The following is a 19,494-nucleotide window of genomic DNA, read 5'->3' as shown; positions in this document are numbered from 1 at the left end:
TATATTTACTTGTTACGAAAAGTTGAAAAAGAAATTACGTATTTAAAATTTAATAAAAACTTATATCTATTTTTAGAAAATCTAAATATTTGAAATATTTATTCTTAAAATAATCATATTTATTAAAATATTTATTATAAATATATTAGTATTTAAAAATTTATTCGAATTTAAATAAAAAATTAATTACTCCATAATAATTATATAAAACCAACTGTTTTCTTACTACTGCAGTGAAACAGAACTGAACCGATTTAAATTTGTCACATAATTACTTTAAATTAAACTTTTTATAAAGCAAACAACTTTAAAGTATAAATTTGCCTAAATTGCTCTAATAAATTATAAAATGCAAAACAACTTGGGATCAAAAAAAGCTTAATTCTAGTATTTAACTTTTAACGATGAAAAATGTTTAAAATAATAAAATCGGAGTAAATTTTGAGTTACCTACATAACATTGTACCTCCCTAAGACAAACATTTCGAAGCTGCCATATAGCGATAACAAATGATAAAATCAATGCTGCCACACTTCCACCTCTTTCGTTTACTTTATTTTGTTATTTGCATTCTTTCCATCATGGCGTTTTTACATAACATAATTTGAACGGCCTAGTACAATTCCAGTTCATTCCTCTATATTTCTATACGGAACGAAAGAGAGTAGAAATTGGAAAAATGCAGAAAATCCCGGCAAAATCGGCACAGTTCCATCTCAAATCCCGTTGTGTGAAGTTGTATAGAAATCTTGGTTGCTCTGTGATCGCACACAAACTAACATACACACACACATTAAAAAAATGTAATAGCAAAAAAACGGGGAAAGAGAGTGAAAAGATATTGCAAAATAATTTGAAAAAATACGCACAAATCAGTGGGTGAAGCAAAGAAATAAATAAGAAGAAAAACAACAGAAAAATAATTAAAATAAAAGTGAAAATAACAATAATTAAAACAGGAACATTTTTGTTCTAAATTAATACATAACACTCAAGACGAAGAACGAAAAAGAGGAAATACTGCTGTAATAAAATAATTGGAAATAACGGATATAGTTGGCATAGAAAAAAACCTTTGCAGCCAGTCCATAACCGAAACGTAATCAATTTGTTTTGTGGCTAAGGAAAGAAAAAATCCAAAATGTCGGATGAACAACGACATCACATACAGCCGCAGCAGCAACAACAGCAAACTCAGCCATCATCACAGCAGCCGCAGAGGAGACATAATTGCTGTCGCCTTTGTTTAGCTCCAGACAATGAATGTATATCCATTTTAAACAGTTATGCTGCCGACAAAGAACCCTTGGCAAGCAAGATACATACCTGTGTATCCGTTAAGGTAAGTTGGAATAAATACCAAACACACCGTGTGTAGGTATATTGATTTTTCCCGAGTGCCAGGAATAATTAGGGAAGAGTATACGACTGCGACGACAATAACGAGAAAAGCCACACCCGACATCCATTGCCATGATGGCTGGCTGGCTGTCTGGTGGACAGGGAAAGTTTAGCAACGCAAAATGTGTATGTACTTTATCTAGACACAAGTGTGCCATTCCATGAGTGTCATTTAAAGTGAGGTTAAGTTGAAACCAAAAAGCAGTCATGCAGTCATCATTCACATTCTCAGTAATTTGCCAGCCAGCCAACCAACCAACCAGTCAGCCACTTTGTGTGCTTTTTTGTTTTGTTTGTTGTAGGTATTTTTTCGACGATTATATTCGAGCGTTTGTTGGTGTGTTGGTTGCCCTCGTTTGACGTCTGCATCATCATCATCATCACCGAAAACATCGCCATTGCCATGTTTGCCAGTTGCGGTGGTAGTAGTGAAACCACGACGGACGACGATGATGATGATGAAGACTTCGTCATGGTCGTAGCCATAATTGTTGGTTGCTTGGCTAGCTGGCTGAATGGCTCGCTGGTACTTTTTTGTTTTTTTTTTCGATTGTTGTTATGGGTTGTCGCCATGAAGGTGTTGTCGTCGTGGTGGTTTTTGTTGTTTTAGCTGATTATATAGGTACAACATGATTGTGCAAGTTGCTGTATATTTGTCTTTCATTTATCTATCATTTAGGCGATTAGCGAGTCTAACAATTCATCCATCTGTCCGTCTGTTTGTCTGTCCACGCTTTTTTATGTGCAACGTTCCAAGGGTGACTTATTTAGGTATATGAGTTTATTTCTGAGTCTGTCTGTGTGTAGCTAACCAATCCAAAATCCAAATCACATGTTTCATTCCCAGTACATGTGGATTTCATCATTGAAGTTATATATTTAATATTGTGTATTGTTGTTGTACCTTGGGTCTGAGTAAACCACCAGTATGAGCATATTACTCACAACAACTCTGTATTATTATTATTATTATTATTATTGTATTGTGTACTCTATTCTTTAGCTTCTTGCTATTATTTTTGTATCGATATTGTTTGTGTGCTTTGATGGAAAGAATCGATCGATTCCACTTCGTTTCGTTTATTTTATTTCTGTTTTGAGTAATTGTTGTTGCTTTTGGGTCGTTAGGTAGCTTTTGTTGTTTTTATTGCCTCCGCGCTATCTTGTGCTTGGGTTTTTTGTAGTTTGTATCACTGTATCATGCCCTGGCTGGTTAATATTGTGAACCAAAAAGTGAACCATACTAAAAAATACATAACATTGCTTTACAAAAACATGTAAATTTCTTAATGGTGCTGAGGTCTATGGTGGATGTGGTCGTGGTGTAGTTGTCATCATCATAACCATCGTCAGCACCCGGGTAACATGATCGAATGTTTTTTGGTTTTTGTAAGTTTTGTAGTTTTACTAATGTTTGCTTTTTCTTGTTTTAAATTCTTTGTTGTCGTCATACCTGCCTTTAAATGTAGTCGCTGCTGTTTAGTTCGACTGGTTCCCGTACTGTTCCGTAATATTCCACGATTCTGTTATCTCTTGTTTTTTATAGTTGTATTTATTTTTAAAAGTGTTGCCATACACAGATATTTTAGACTAGAGAGTATTTTACTTTTAAAATAGAAACGTGGTGTACATGTCAACTATGAATTGATTTTCTGAATAAAGTTCCATGATATTGGAAAAATAAATTTTAAAATTTTTTTACCTTTTACCTTTATGAATGTATGTATGGTTGGTTTACAAAACACGTGTATTCCATTGTCAATTATAGAATTATCATTATACCCTACACCACTATAGTGGCGAGGATATTATACGTTTGTGCTGATGTTTGTAACATACAAAAATATTGGTCCAATACCCATCTTAAAGTATACCGATCGATTCAGAATCATTTTTTGAGTCGATAAAGACATTCCCGTCCGTCCGTCTGTCCGGCTGGCTGGTGCGCAAGGTACAGGCCGCAATTTTCAAGATAATTTGATGAAATTTGGACCAAGCATGTTTTTTGAACTTTTTATGCCATAATTACGTCAAATATTCTATTATCTCTCTAAAAATTGGTACAAATAAGTTTCATATAAGTATAAATGACACTGCAGATTTTCGTAAGGATTGGCCTAGCCCCCATACAAACCCTCCTTCAAAAAATGTCTTAAACGTTTAAAATTGACTTGTAACCATTTGTATCGCAATGAAACTCAACAAAACTAACTGTTATTTAAAAATATATCCTTTTCCCAAATTTACCGAGGATCGGCCCATATTTGACCCATATAAAAAGCCTCATTTAGAAATTTTGTTTTTTTTTATCAATAAATTGCTTAAATATTTTGGAATAATATTCAACATAAAAGTTTTTTTTATAAAAAGTACAAAATTTTAAAAATATACTCATGGTGTAGGGTATTATATGGTCGGCCATGCCCGACTATACTTTCCTACTTGTTTTTTAATATTAAGAAGGGGTTTTCCCTATTTTGCAATGTCTCATTCAGCAACACCCTAATTCAGTTAAGTTTTCAAATCTATTTGCGAAATATGAAGCTCTAAAGCAAAGCTTAACGCATATTGTTAATTTTATATTTTCCTTTATAAAACTTCCCAAGTTGGTCAAAAAAATTTGTTCAATTTTTAAAAAACCAAAAAAACATTTATGGAAAATTTCAGTCTTACTAGTTTTCCCTTTTGTGCTCCATCGTGTTTTCAACAGTGAAGGTCTTATTTAGAAAACAGTTTGTCGTTCTATCTCTAATATATTAATATATTTTTTAACAAAAAATTAATGTTTTTGATACAAATGTCGACAGAGTTTAAATCTCTTCTCATTCTTATAAACACCTATTTATTTAAATCCTTCAGTATATTCCCAACCTTTATCATTACATCACCCAAACAAGATTTCATCTTTATTTTTAATATACGCAATAACTTTCCAGACATCACAAACAGGCATTTATTAATATAGCAAAAGCAGATGTTCATATAATCTTTCCATAGCTGGTATAACTACACCAGTCCACCACATCCAAAGCAACATATCATAACATCATTCCATTCTGCATTTACTTTTATATCCAGCTTACAAAGTTTACGCGTATGAGAGTATCTTTGTGATTTGTATTTGTATACATCTTCTTCCTTCCTTAAGTGTTCTTCAGAAGTATGCGTACCTCGCCCCTTATATACTTTGCACTAGTTCGTACGGTATGGTATGCTGGATTTGTACAGTAAATCATGTGTATGGTAGTAATAATGACGATGTGGATGATAATTTTGCTGACGATGATGGTGGTGGTTGGTTTCTTTTTATGCCTGGCTGACGTTGACGACGATTGCCTGATTGTTAGGCTGCCGGGTTTCGTTTGGTTGCCTTTTCCTGGTATTCTCTTTCTTTTGTGTATAGGCTTTTTGTCATCATCCTCATCGCGTTATTTTATCGATTTCCACTCATCATCCATCTCTGCTTTTGTTCTTTTATTTGTTGATGTTTTTCGTTTTGTAGTTTTATTCGGTTAAGTGGATTGATGTTGTTTTCCAGAATAATTTCATCATTGTTGCCAAAGAGTAAAAAGATCAAAAATAAGATGTATGTTTGACATACTTACATAACTCTTTATAATTAATTACATTTTACAGCTTGTGATATTTTTATTTTCCTTTTACATGCAAAGATTGTGTCCTGTAGATGTCCTTTAATCTACATCAAACTACCTGCTTACAGCAACATTTTGCTTTCATCTTCTGTTCGTGTACGTGTGTATTTATGAATTGTTGTTTTCCATATTATGTTTCATTTCTTTTGGCTGAAAGTTGTTGTTATGGCTTGCTTGTATTTGCTGTAGTTATTACCATTGTTATTTTATATTGAACTGGTTGGCTACTAAAATGGTTGGTAATGATGGATTTCTGTTTGAGTTTGTTGTTGTTTATATACAAAAAACAACAACAGCAAACTCGTGTCCATGCTTAAGATTTGTGTGTACAACAATGCTCTGTTTTGCAGCCGTCATTTGAAGTTCATAATTAACATCAGTTACCAAGCGACAGCTGCTACTTTCCATTCCAGGCCAGCGATTGATGTTTTTTTCGAAAACTGTTCCATTTTTCGTTCTTGTTAATAACAAACCCAACCATTATGTTCGCTTGAAGTTACATAAACATGCTGTAGTTTCTCTGTATTCCACACGCATTTCTATACATTTTTTTGATTGTGACACTGCCTGCGTCTTTGGTTGTGTGCGTCTGGTGTTTTCTGGATTTATCTTTTGTTATTTGTTTCGTATTTTTTCTTTTTCTTCTTCTTTAGCCGTTTTATTTGATTACTTTATTATGTGTGTGTTCGTTTTTGAATTTTTGGAAACAGTTTATCGCTTGTGTATGAGTACCGCTGTTCTTCATTCCCAAACTGTTGCCAAATCCATATGGTGGTTATGAATACTCAAATATATGGTATGGTATTCAAACTGCTTCGTGTACATAAAATAGTAGAAACCACGAATGTATTATACTTCTAGCTTTTTGGTTTTGCCTTTGAGTCTCTATTCGGCCATGCGGTGCCAACTACTAAACCACGTGATAATAATGAAAGTAAAGTGTGGAGTAGTTGTTTCCATCGTCTTCTATTTTCGAGTATTTTAGTTTGGTTTTGATAGTTTTGTAACATTTTTGATTTTTATAACAAAATGGAAATTTTGTTGGTTGTTTTTATTTTATGAGTAAGATGACGATGTTGACCTACAAAATGAATCCTTATATATGTATGTATATAGATGGTGTAAATGACTAAACCTAAGTAATCTGGTTGAATAAGAGCAATCAATTTTAGCCTAATAGAGGACAATTTAAGGGCAGTATTTATTTTTGAAATTAAAATAGTTTTAAATTTTAATAGGTTTTTAAGTTTTAAAGTAAAGTTAGTATATTACTTTATAACATAAATTTTAGCTATAAGTCAACATAATAGGTAATATTATGTTATATTTAATACACTGTACTATAAAAAAGTGAATTAGATTATCTCATAATCTACTAGTCCGTAGACTAGTAAATATACCACTCCATAGACAAGTCAATAGAAATGTTGACAGACTAATCAATCAATCGACTAGTCCATAGACTGGTAAATAGATTTGTCCATAGACAAGCAAATAGACTTCCCAGCAAAAAAAAGTGAGGAAAAGGAAGTGGAATTTTCACCACAAATAACATACTTGAAGTACTTCCAATTTTGGGTGAATTAGTTTAGTTTAAAATCGTAGTATACCAAAAAGTTATACATTCACTCGGAGACCCATGAGGATCCAATGGGATTCCCTTTAAGAAGAAACAAGAACAAATAAAAAGAAAGACGGTAGAAAAGTCGAGTGATAAGCGTGTTATTTGCTTAATTCCTATCCTAATAAAGAGAGCATGTTGTTAGTATTGGAAGATAATTCTACGAGAACCGACGTCTAAATAACCAATCTACTTCCCTGACAAAACCTATCTCGCTTACCTCCTAGATCATCATGTAATGTGTTTCCTAGCCATTTTCGCATCATTGTTAAATCAATCGCATGGAGTACTAATTTTGCAGGATCATGGTAATTTGTGATTAAATTTTTTCAATATGTTCGCACTTGAACATTTTTAAACAAATTTGTTAAATTTTTTTGGAAATAAAATTAAAATATTTTCGAATACAAAAACATTAACGATTTTGTGAAAGCAAATACTTTCCATATTTATCATAAAGAAAAATTGATACTTTTTCTAACTAATATTTGCTCCTTTTTGAATTAATATAAAACAAAAAATATCTAATTTTTAATTTATTTAATTTTACTTACTATCCATACCAATTTTAGATTCTATTACAATTTCAATAGAAACTTTAATCAAATAGCATATTATGTGATGATGATGTTATACTAGTTGGATGAATGTTGTTTTCCTATGTACTCTATTGATGGGTGTTGTGTGTGTGGATGTGCAAGTGTATGCATTAAGTACATATAATACATACAAATTTATATACATATATTTGTGTACATATGTACTTTTATATTTGTTATTACTCCAACTATATGGGAACAAAAGGACGATATACAAACAAAAATATATGTACATACATAGGTATTAACAAGTGAATATTTGTTTTTCTATATAATTATGCCTGTAGTTGGGGGTATGTATGTGTATTAACTTACAAAAACTGACCTTTAATGAATGTAATCGTTTTGGGAATATTATTGCATCTAAGTCAACATAAATGATAAACAATTATAAACAAATGTAAGATGCAATAAATTTGCGAAAAAGTTATAGAAATATTTAATTATTAGAAACTTTTAATGGTAATTTGAAAAAAAGCTTTTGTTTTTATAATAATGATAAATTTGCATAATTATTTAGAATTATAATTATATAATATTTTTATATTGCAAACTTGCATAACTGCAATTTGTCACAAATTGGACAACAAATTAAAATTTATAAATATTTCAGAAGATTCAAAAAAAAAAAAAAAAAAGAATTAAAATGTACATAGATAATAGTTTTTATTTTGTTTACAAACATTTGCAATATGAAGTGAATACCTTTAGTTTTACAACTGGAAAAAACCTATTAAACTCAAACTCTTTAAGAAAAATTTCTTTGATATTAAATGTTAACCAGGCTACTTATTATGAATTTATATTAATATACATACATCGTATGGTCATGTATTAAGTGTTTGTTGTTATGCCTACAAGTAGGCATCTGCATATATACAACAATAAATACATAGACATACATAAATGTATACATATAACAATATACATACAGGATAAGATAGTTATTCATGTATGTGTGTGTGTGTGCATAAATGTTCGGCCAGTGGTGCATTTTGGTGGTTACTCTCTTTTGAAATGGTTTATTCACCTTACCCACTCCATGGTAAACTAACTCCATACTTCATACCAACAGCACCTCAATTTGCAATTACATTTACATCCATCTATACATATGAATAACAAGTACAACTACTATGTTAAGTACTTTCATAATGATATGTTCGGTTTTCTTGCCTTACTTGATGTTGCTGTTGTTTTAGTAGCTTGGATTGTTCAGAAGTATGGGCTAACAAGGAATACCTTGTCATCTTCCTACTCTGTTGAAATTTAAGTATGAGTCCCTGGTAGTTTCTTTTAAAATTAAATACAATATTTATTGTTTATTATTTTATTACATCCTGCGTAATTGTTCATTGTATTGTATGTTTTTTTATTTTGTTGTTAATATTAGTGTTGTAGGAGTATGTATAATTTATTTTTGTTTCCTTTTATGTTCTTAATAATTAATGAGATGATTTGTGTAGGACATTTTTATTATAGACATTTAGGCAATTGAATTAAATATATGTTTAATTGAATTATAATCGTTTTATGATATTATTTGACTAAATGGATTTATGAAAATTCTAATGCTTGCGCTTTTTTGAACACAAAAATATTGGGAACATTTTGAAAAAAAGATTTTAAGTCACTTTATACTTTCAATCTTTTAATTCTGTTTAGTTTTCAGTTTAGTAGTTCAGTTTTAGTTTAAAACTTTAACTCGTTTTCTAGCGATCTTTTTTATATAAATATTTTGTTTTCCTTAAACATTTCTAATACTGCCTTAACACATTCTTAATGGCACAACTACCATCTTTTCAAACACACTTCCGTCATCTCTATCACTCTTACTTATTTCATTTATAATACATGCAGTAAGTTTCAAATAATTTGTCTAACAAGAGCTGTGGGATTTCAAAAATTGCCACCATTAGTTTTACATAAATTAAAAACATTTATTTAGAATAACAACCACAACAGCAACTTCAATAACAAGAATAGTAGGAGTAAGTTTGCTGAACTTAAAACTCACACTTGAATTGTTCTATACCCATAACTATTGTTTTTACTCAATTTTTTTCAAAATTTTAAAATTTTTACTTATGTAATTTTGTGGAATAAAATCAGGAATATTTAGCAGAAACATTATCTCTATTAGTAGCCATTGCATATTAAATATTTGTGTCTCCTGCTTATTATTTCTTAAATTAAAATGTCATTGACCCTTTTCGTTTTTAAGTATATACTTATGCAAGTACACTAAGCATGTATATTCAGCTGCGGCTTTCTACATACATATGTTTGTATGTGTGTAAAACAAAATTATAACAAATATAATTTGCATTTGAAGCATAATTTTATATAAAATATACACACACAAATATATACGCACTAAGTGTTTGTATTTTAACCCAGGAAGCAAAAGGATATGAAGTAAAATTGACAGCAACTAGATATTTAAGATTTAGATCAAATAACCGTTCAATTGTAGTTGAGATCTAGGTAGTTATAGTTCAGTTTTAGTTTAGTTCTAGTTCAGTTCTATTTCAGTTCTAGTTCAGCTCTAGTTCAGTTCTAGTTCAGTTCTAGTTTAGTTCTAGTTCAGTTCTAGTTCAGTTCTAGTTCAGTTCTAGTTCAGTTCTAGTTCAGTTCTAGTTCAGTTCTAGTTCAGTTCTAGTTCAGTTCTAGTTCAGTTCTAGTTCTGTTCTAGTTCAGTTCTAGTTCAGTTCTAGTTCAGTTCTAGTTCTAGTTTAGTTCTAGTTCTAGTTTAGTTCTAGTTCAGTTCTAGTTCAGTTCTAGTGCTGCTTTAGTTTAAGTTTATTTTTGTATGCTGGGTTTACATACATTAAAGATTTTGAAATATCAATTTTGTTTGTTTGTGGTTGTGTTGCGTTGTGTGTGCTCCTACTCCTAATGTATAAGTAGTTGGATGCTATTTTAGTTGTTGTTGGTATTTATGTCCTTGTATGGTTACTTTATCTTTGTTTAAGTAAAATTGCATTTCATTGCAATTTGTTTGTTCGTGTGTTAAATTTGCAATTGGCAATTGTATGGCTTTAAATTTCTACAAAAGTATAATTGTCTGTCCAACGAAATCTGTGTGTGCATTTGAATGCATTTGCAAATGCAAGCAAATAATTATTTGTAATCAATTGTATGCAGGGATGTGAGAATGTGTTGTTTTATATACCTTATTATATAAGTAGTTTGTGTATTGTATATAAATGTTATATACTTCTAATTCTTGTTGTTGGTATCCTTAATTATTATCCTTCCTTATAATTATATCTATTGGATAATTACTTTTTTTGTGTGTTCCTGACGTCTTTGCTTTGCAGTCAGTAATTGTTAAGACAAAATACTGATTAAATATATCTATATACTCATATGAATGTACATAGTTAAATTTTTTATTATACATACCTAAATTATGCAAATATTTTATTAAATTTATTAAATGTATTCTTGAAATAAACATTTAGAAAACAAAAGCTTTTTAATAAGATTCTAATTAACACTATTGTATATAACCATATTGTTGTTATTGTATTCTATTAATGTATACAGAAGGAATACGTTTTGATATTTTTAAAGTTAACTTGATAAGTTTGTTAGTATCTACAGCCTTTAACTTTTTTACTTTAATCTAAAATTTTAATGAAAATTGTTAATTTTCGAATTTTTTTATTAAACTATTTGTCTCTTAAAAATGAAATTTAGCTTTTTTATTTCTGGCATAAAAAATCTTATATTTTCTTTTTAATTTGTTATGCAATTTTACTAATTATACACTATTTATTTCTACTTACAGATTTCTAGCCATGATAACTTATCATTACGTATCTGTCATGCCTGCATAAGTTACCTTAACTCTTGGCAGTCCTTTAAGAATCGCTGTCTAGCCGCACAAGTCAAACAGCGTACATGGCTAGAGGAAAAACATTCAAACAAATCTGCGGAACAGCATCATCATCAACAAACAGCAGATAATCATTATGATGATCAACAGCAGCAACACCACCACCAGCAGCAAGAAGAACAACAACAACAGTCATTGGCTTCTTCCATATTGGAGGGAATATCAACGCTAAAAAAACGCAAATCTTTAACAGTCTATGTGAGTCCTAAAACGCAACAAACTAAACAGCAACAAGAAAAATTATTACAAAAACAGCAACTAAATATTCTTATGCCGTTAACAAAACGTCACTATACCAAACATAAATACAATACGTCTCAGCGACAAACGCAAAGTCAAACAACGCATACAGCATCAAATACGACGTCGTCCACAACACCGCAACATGTACAAGCGTCCGCAACATCATCGTCGACATCCTCTAGTAAAACTAAACATAAAGCGGACAAAAAACAATTGTCTGCTAGTGCTACTAGTTCTCCCATACAACAATCATTCGTTATGCCAGCAGTACCACCACCACCTCTTACTCCTAGTGTAACTGCTACAATAACCACTTGTACCATAACGGCACCGTCAACAGTGACAACTACTGCAACGGCTATCACAACAACAAACAGCTCAACACTAACTACTGCAATGGTGGCTAGTAGTAGCAGCAGTAGTAGTGCTACTGTTACCACTACTGCCACTGCTAAGGTTGCTGTTAGTTCGGTGGCTGGTGCTGGTTCTAGCGATGAATGTTTGTTGGAAGGATCTGCGGCATCCTCCTCGTCAGCAGCTTGTACAAGTGCTGTTCAACAATTGCGTTTGTTTAGACGATACTCCTATAATGTAAATGTATCGTATACAGCGTACCTTTCCAATACTATTTCCTTTTGAATATTAGTATTTTTTTAACGGACAGATTTTATTTCAATTTTTAAATATTTCTTTTGGCAATATTTTTTGAAATGTATGGAAATTCAAAATTTTTTGATTAAAATGAAATGAAATCTATAGAAAAACTTAGAAGTTAAGATGTGCCAATGTTTGTTTTATAATTAAAATTTAAGAACTCGTTTCATTAAGTTCATTTGATCAAAGAATGTCCCCTTTGAAAAATAAGTAAAACTAAAAATATTTAAAATTTTTTTACTAAAAAGTTCACTTTTTTCTCACAAAAAATTTTTACATAAAATGTTCTGTAAAAAAATTTTTAATTTTTTTAAAAAATCTTTGAGTTTAGTTTTCATCAAACATTTTAGCTAAATAAGGTTTTTTTCAAACTTCTATAAGTTTATTTTTAAAATTAACATTTATGTGCATCACTTTGGTAACAAAATATTGAATTGAAATGATTTTCAAAGAAAACAAAAGATTTCCGGAAAAATCTTATAGGTTTGCTTACATAGGTCCATAAATTCAATAACAAAATATTGAATTCAAGTGGTAATTAATACAAAATAAAGGATTTTTTTGTAGAAATCTTATAGATTTGCGAAAATAAGACAAAATAGTTGTGCAACCTTGTCAAACGATATTTATATATATAAAACTGATTTTTAAATAGTTTATAGTTAAAAATTAATGCACTACAGCTATTGAAGACGATTTTTTTGTATATTTCTTATAATTTTAGCCGTTACCTGCAGTACAAATAAAAGACGAACCACTTGAGGCGGATGATGATTATAATGGAGCTAAACAACAGCAGCAACATGATGAATCAGATGAAATGGTAGTAGATCCAACTATGTTTTTAGAACGAACCGCTGATGAGGGAGATTTTATGGTAAGTACTACTAACGCCTAGATGAAAATAAACAATTTTATTTTCCTGTTTAAAAAATTTTATTAGGAATCCACTTCCAACTATGACTATGATGTGATAAGACCACCAGCCGATTTAAAGCCTTTACCAGCTAGTACTACCATACGTATGAGTACTAAAGATGCTGCTTGTCGTGCTTGTAATTTGAAATTTTCAACACGAGCCAATGCCAGACGTCATGAAAAAAATCTACATCCCAATCTCTTTGAGACGCTAGAGGAAAATGATCAATCTATAAATAAACAAACCGCCGCTTTAAATGCCTCCTTAGAACTGCAACGTGCTGTAGCTGCCGCTGTGGCTGCCGATGCTTGTAAGTTATCCAGTGGCGCCGTGATAACACCACAAAAATATCGACAAGAAGTTGTTAATGCTTTTAATAACAGTGAATTTGGTTTTGATTATGATAATCCCGAAAAGTATCGTGAACTTTTGACCGATGAGAAAATTGTTTTCCTACAACAAAACGATGAATTCCTAAGACAATATCAAAATATGACTTGTCGTTGTTGTAATAAATACTATTCAACCTATAAGAATTTCATGGCTCATATGCGTAAAAAGTACCTAACATTACCCAGAAATTGTTGTTTCAATTGTCTGAAATTGAATGATTCCAAAGCATTGTTTATATCTCATTTGAAAAAGCGCAACTGTATAAATCTACACAAAGTACTGCATAATCTAATGGCTAGAAATGCTAATTTTGCAGCAGCTGTTACCGCAACAGTAGCAGCCGCTCCCGAAAAGGTACGCGCCAAAGAATTATTGGTCAATAAAATGTACGAGTGTAAACTTTGTCCTAAAACTTTCCGTTTAAAATTGGAATTTCGTTCACATGTCTATGATGAACATGCTGATGTTCAGCGTAAAGATGTTAGCAGTACTCAGTGTTGTTATTGTGCCGTTGATATTGAAGATCCTGCAGATCGTAAACGTCACTACAATAATATGGATTGTATTGTTACTTTACGTTGTGTTACTTGCGATACAAAACATGAAACTCAACAAAAGTTTATGGAACATGTACAAGAAAAGCATTTGGCCAATTTTGGTGAACAGACAAAATTCTTATTAAGTGCTGATAATTCGCCGAGTAAAATGATGGGAGGTAAGTCGTTAAAAAGAAAACATATTTTTGTAGTTTAATATAAATTTTTAGTGAAAAGAAAAATTTTTTTTTTTTAAATTTCACCTAAAATTTAAAATTTGTAGTGAAAATTCTTTAGAGACCATTTTAAAATTCATGTGTCTCCTCAAATTTTCATTAATTTTTTTTCTCTTCTTAGGAGCATCCTCAGCCGATGACTCACGCAGTGGTCACTTTAATGTTTCGCTCATTAATACCACACCCAAAACACAATATTTCTCACGTATGCCTCAGGCTTGTCCGATATGTGGTCAACAATATAACAACTACAACAATGTCTTACGTCACATGGAGTCTAAACATCCCGATCAATTGCCACAAACCTATAAATGTGTAAAATGTGGACAAGGTTATCCTCGGCTATCGAATTTAAGAGAACACATGGTTAGTGCTCATGGAGCGGATAAAGCACGACATACTGGTTTCGAATACATAGTAAATGCTGATGCTGTTAAGGCAGCTGCCGGATCTTCAGCAACCGCACCACAAAATCCCTATACAGGACGTTATGATTATGTGATGAAGGATTTAATGTCTATAACAAATGGTGGGACAGTTGGTAAGAGGAGGAGTTGTATGAAAAGAAATAAAAATTAATTTTGTGAATTTTTGTTTTTCTTCCCCGATTTGTTTTTTTCTTTTTTTGCAATTTTAGTGGATGAAGATTGTGAAAGTGAAAATGCTTCGAAGAAAATGCGTTTGGAACCTAATATAGCGCTTAATAATAATAATGGATCGGTAACTAATGCTAGTCCTCGAGAATGTTCGATTTGTAATGCTGTCTTTGCTAATAATATTGGTCTATCCAATCATATGCGCTCTCACCAAAGTGCCCAAAATAATAATTTTGGAATTTCATCTAGCAAATCTGCGGCAGGAGGTAATGCTGCTGTACAGTCCGCAGTGGGTGGACAGCAACAGATATTAAGAAAATCTTTAGAACAGGCAGCCGATAGACGTTTTAGACGTATGCGTTGCCGCATTTGTCAACGACGTTTCTCCTCCAAGAAATCCTATCGTTATCACATGCTCAATGATCATCAAATACGCAATGTACAATTTATCAAATGTAAACTCTGTGATGCTGAATTTGCCTACGAGAAGGGCTTGAAAGTGCACATGTTTAAGATACACAATACTTTGCTCAAGGATGATATGATTATTAAACAATATGAATGTGAAATTTGCTCCATTGTCTATCGTACAGATGTCGAGTTGCAACATCATTTGGCCAATGTACATAATAAACAAGGAGGCTCTTCCAATATAAATGAAGACGATGATGCCTACAATGCCGATGAGTCTATGGCTGCTGGTTTGGTGGATAATAGTTCGGTGGGAGCTGATTTATCGGGCATTTCAACGCCGGTTAGTAATGTGGGTTTGGGTGATACCCAAGCGGGTCCTTTGTATTGGTATCAATGTAAATATTGTCCCTCCAACTTTAATACCAATAAAAAATTGGCCATACATATCAATTCTCATGATGAATTTGATTCCAATGATTATTCTTGCAAAGATTGTGGTAATGTCTACAGTGGACGTAAAAGTTTATGGGTAAGTTGAAAAAAAAACTTATTAAATAAATTTGTTTTTATAAAAAGCTATATTTTTCTTTTTAGGTTCATCGCTATAAGAAACATCCTCAAATACCCGAACCCTCAGAGTGTGTGATGTGCAAGAAGGTATTCTTTGATGCTCAAATGTTGGAACATCACATACCCTCCTGCAATCGCAAACCTATTACCCAGGCAGCCAGTGAAACTGCTACTGCTGTGTATAAACACAAAACCGGAGACGATGAAGATGATGAAGACGATGAGCAATCCCGTGATGGTGACAATACCCTTTCCAACGCCATTAATGCTACTGTGGGCAGTGCTAGTAATTTGAAAATAAAATTACCAGAAGTTGCTTGCACTATTTGTGGAGCCCGTTTCACGGACCAGGATCTCTTTGCCAAACACATTCAAATGCATGAAATGGAATTGTATACTGATAACCCCTTGGCGGCCATGTTCGATACTGGCCCCGCCGATCCTAATCAATTCTATATGGATCGTATTAACGATAATGGCGAGTATGCATGCGATTTGTGTGCAAAGACATTTACACAAATGACAGCACTTAAAGTGCATAGGAAATGGCATTTCAGAGGTGATAGCAAACAGGTGAGCTTTTGGACTTGTGCAGTGAGGCTTTGAAGTCAAAAAAATAAACTTAAATCGTAAATATAAAACAGCGTTTTAAATGTCCACTACGTGTAATGAGCGAAAATAAAAAAAATGTTTATGAATGAAGTTGAAAAAAGGTTTGGCAAAAGACAGTCGAAATTTTGTTTAAAAATTAAATTTTAAAAAATGTTTAAGCTAAAGTAATTGATTAGCTAAATGTGGACACTTTTAGTAAAGGACAGAGAAGGTCATTAAAATAATTTTCTTATATTAAAGAAAATATTTTAAAATTTTAAACTTTTCTGAGAAAAGTAAGATTTTTAAGTTATTTTCTTAAAAAGCTCGATTTTTAAAAGATGTGTTTCAAAATCTTCTACTAAAAGTGTAAACCTTTCCATAGCTATTTTAAATAAAAAAGATTAACGAAATCAATCTACGTGCTATAAATAAAGTCATCTTAAATCTTTCAAGTGGAACAATTTCTCAACATAATATTTCTGGACATGTGTTTTGCCTCCACACCAGTCACAAAATTATAAAATAAATGCAATTATCTTTCAAATATCAAGAAATTTGTTTTCATATATTAGTATTTTTGTTCTCTTTTCGTCCCTATCTTTTTCCAACTATAGAACGAAGCCGATCAACATATGTCGAGCAACAGCAATGTTCAACAACAACAGCAACAACTCAACCGAAACCAACAACTACAACAGCAAACACAACATCAACATCAGTCCAACAAATCCAAGATGGCGATCAACCCTCAACATCTACTGGGATTACAAGCGGTGGGTCTAATGCCACGTCAATTTGCCAATATGGGCGGCGCCAATCATCGACCCCAGAAACGTAAACGTGAACTTAAGTGTCAATATTGTCCTTCAACCTTCATCAGTAATAACAATTTGCGGCGTCATCTCTATGAATTGCATAAAAATGAAATGGGTCATTTGCCGGAGCCACCAAGAATTGAATGTGATCCTGCTAATACGTGTGGTAGATGTAATATTAAATTTGAAACAAAAGCAGAATGGATTGAACATAAAGTTGCAGAAGCTAGGGTCATGAGACCCTATGGACCATTCCAGTGGGGTTGTGATTTATGTGGAGCATATGTTTCACGCAAGGAGAAATTAATAAATCATTTGCATAATCATATGAAAGAAGCAGTAATAGTGCCCGTGGAACATCCAGAGTCCAATAAACAACAGCAGCAGCAACAGCCTCAGCAAGTTACAGCTCAAACAGCAGTACAAACTCAAAGCCAAAATCCAACACAACAGAAAGTGGAGGGAGGCAGTGATGTTATGCCGGAATTTAAAAAGATTAAAATACCTTCCTTGCCACGTAAACCCGAAGCCGATGAAGAAGAATCTAGGGATAGTGTTAAAGATCAATATGATGAAGACGATGAGGATGATGAAGATGAAGAGGGAGAACAGGAGCAAGAGCATGAAGCTGATGTGGACAATAATAATGAAGTTGAAAAGCAACAGTCACAGCAACAGCAGCAGCAACAACGACGACCTGCCGTAGAAGAATTCGATGAGGACGAGGAAGAAGAGGAAGAGGAACCTGTAGAAGGTGAAGAATTTGATGATTTGGCCGTGGGAGCCCAGCAGACGGTAGGTGGTGATGAAGATGTTGAAGAGGATGATGAGGACGATGACGACGATGAAGATGATGACGATGATGACAGTAGTGATGCTGATGATGAGGATCCCTCTACCAACGAAGACACCAATGAGGCCTCTAGTCTTAAGGGGGGAGTTAACAAACCACCTGAACTACCACAACCACGCAGTTATAATGACACCGAAGTCGAGGGTGAGGAAGATGATTCCGATGAATTCGATGATGATGAAGATGATAACTCCTCAACTGAAAATCGCAAACCACCCACCTCATCAGTAGTCAATAGTAATGTGGTGGTAAAATCACGTTATTCCTGCGATTTATGTCAAGTGTATTTCGATTCACAGCAAGAACTGCAAAAGCATGTTAAAATGCATTTTCTTAATGGACCCGGTTCGGTAACACTAACCGAAATCAAATCCTCCAAATCATCATCGAACAAAAGTCGCAGCAGTAGTAGTGATGTTTTGGCCGTGTAGTCATCATAGAGAATTTATTTATGTATAATTTAGAATTCAAAGAAAATGAATAAATGATTTTTGTTACCAACAACCTATCTTCTTAAAAACATGTGCCAGTAGTTTAAAAATACACTTCTATTGCTTTCCCTTTAATTAATGAAATCCAAATGGATAAATGTACAATAATTCTTTTTAACAAATTGCTACTGAAAATAAGTATTTTAACATTTTTTCTTATGATTTTTGTTATTCATATTATTTTTATTATATTCAACTAAAATTATATCACTTTGAATTGTTATTCTCTCTTTTAATTTCTTTTAACTTTTTTTCAATTATGTTTTCTTTTTTATTATATTATGTTTATATTTATTCTTAACTTTTCGTTTGCTTATAACTTAATAAATCTTCTATAAATATATACATTATAGTGTTAGAGTATTAATAAAACTAATAATTAATGAATAATTTAATTAAATGCTTTGTATGTATCAATTTTAAATCGTTACTATACTCTAAGCTACTTTCGGGTATATTAAGCTTTTGAAGGTTTAGCAACAAAAGCATTCGTAATACTTATTATACAAAATACAATAACATTCAAAATTTTGAAAGAAAAATTATAAAAAAATGAAAACTTAAAAATTTCAAATACAAATTAGTTATTTAAGATACCTTTTTATTTTTATTTTAATTGCATTAACTTGTAATAATTTAATTAAATATTAATGAATGAAGAAACAAAAAAAAAAACAACAAGAAATATATAATTAAATTTCACAATTTAAATAATAAAAAGCAAAAGAAAACTTAATAAATTAGAAAAATTAACAAAAATATTGTTTTATTTGGGGAAAAAAGTTTAAAAATCGTTGACCTTGGGTTGGTACTATTAAATCGACAACAGTATAATTTAATATGCAAAATTACTCCTAAACTGAGAAAAGGTGAAAATTTAATTTTGAGACCAATTTTTTACATTTTTCAAATTCGTCAGAGAAAAAGTTATAACATCGTTATTATTTAAATGTTTTTTAGAATTCTGCAATTTTTAAAAATTTTTTAAAAAAAATCGAATT

The 19,494-nt window shown here is 31.8% G+C and overlaps 1 protein-coding gene across 1 annotated transcript; it reads left to right on the top strand.

The window, feature by feature from the left end:
• The first annotated feature begins 5,983 nt into the window (after positions 1 to 5,983).
• On the top strand, positions 5,984 to 19,028 carry LOC111684534 (zinc finger protein hangover). Its single transcript, XM_046947077.1, has 8 exons — positions 5,984 to 5,989; positions 11,072 to 12,013; positions 12,801 to 12,953; positions 13,020 to 14,103; positions 14,282 to 14,701; positions 14,798 to 15,699; positions 15,765 to 16,313; positions 16,949 to 19,028. The coding sequence occupies exons 1-8, from the start codon at positions 5,984 to 5,986 to the stop codon at positions 18,431 to 18,433; spliced, it is 5,541 nt and encodes a 1,846-aa protein (XP_046803033.1). The 3' UTR covers positions 18,434 to 19,028.
• Positions 19,029 to 19,494: the final 466 nt, after the last annotated feature.

This window comes from Lucilia cuprina, chromosome 3, assembly GCF_022045245.1.
Source record: "Lucilia cuprina isolate Lc7/37 chromosome 3, ASM2204524v1, whole genome shotgun sequence".
Lineage (NCBI taxonomy): Eukaryota > Metazoa > Arthropoda > Insecta > Diptera > Calliphoridae > Lucilia > Lucilia cuprina.
Note: the sequence above shows the minus strand (reverse complement) of the source record. Positions and strands in the feature narration are given on the sequence as shown.

Bases quoted from the DNA above. Each gene is read 5' to 3' on its own strand.
- LOC111684534 (XM_046947077.1), top strand. The intron at 14,104-14,281 runs GTAAGTCGTTAA...TTCTCTTCTTAG, and splicing joins GCCGAGTAAAATGATGGGAG to GAGCATCCTCAGCCGATGAC. The intron at 16,314-16,948 runs GTGAGCTTTTGG...TTCCAACTATAG, and splicing joins TCAGAGGTGATAGCAAACAG to AACGAAGCCGATCAACATAT.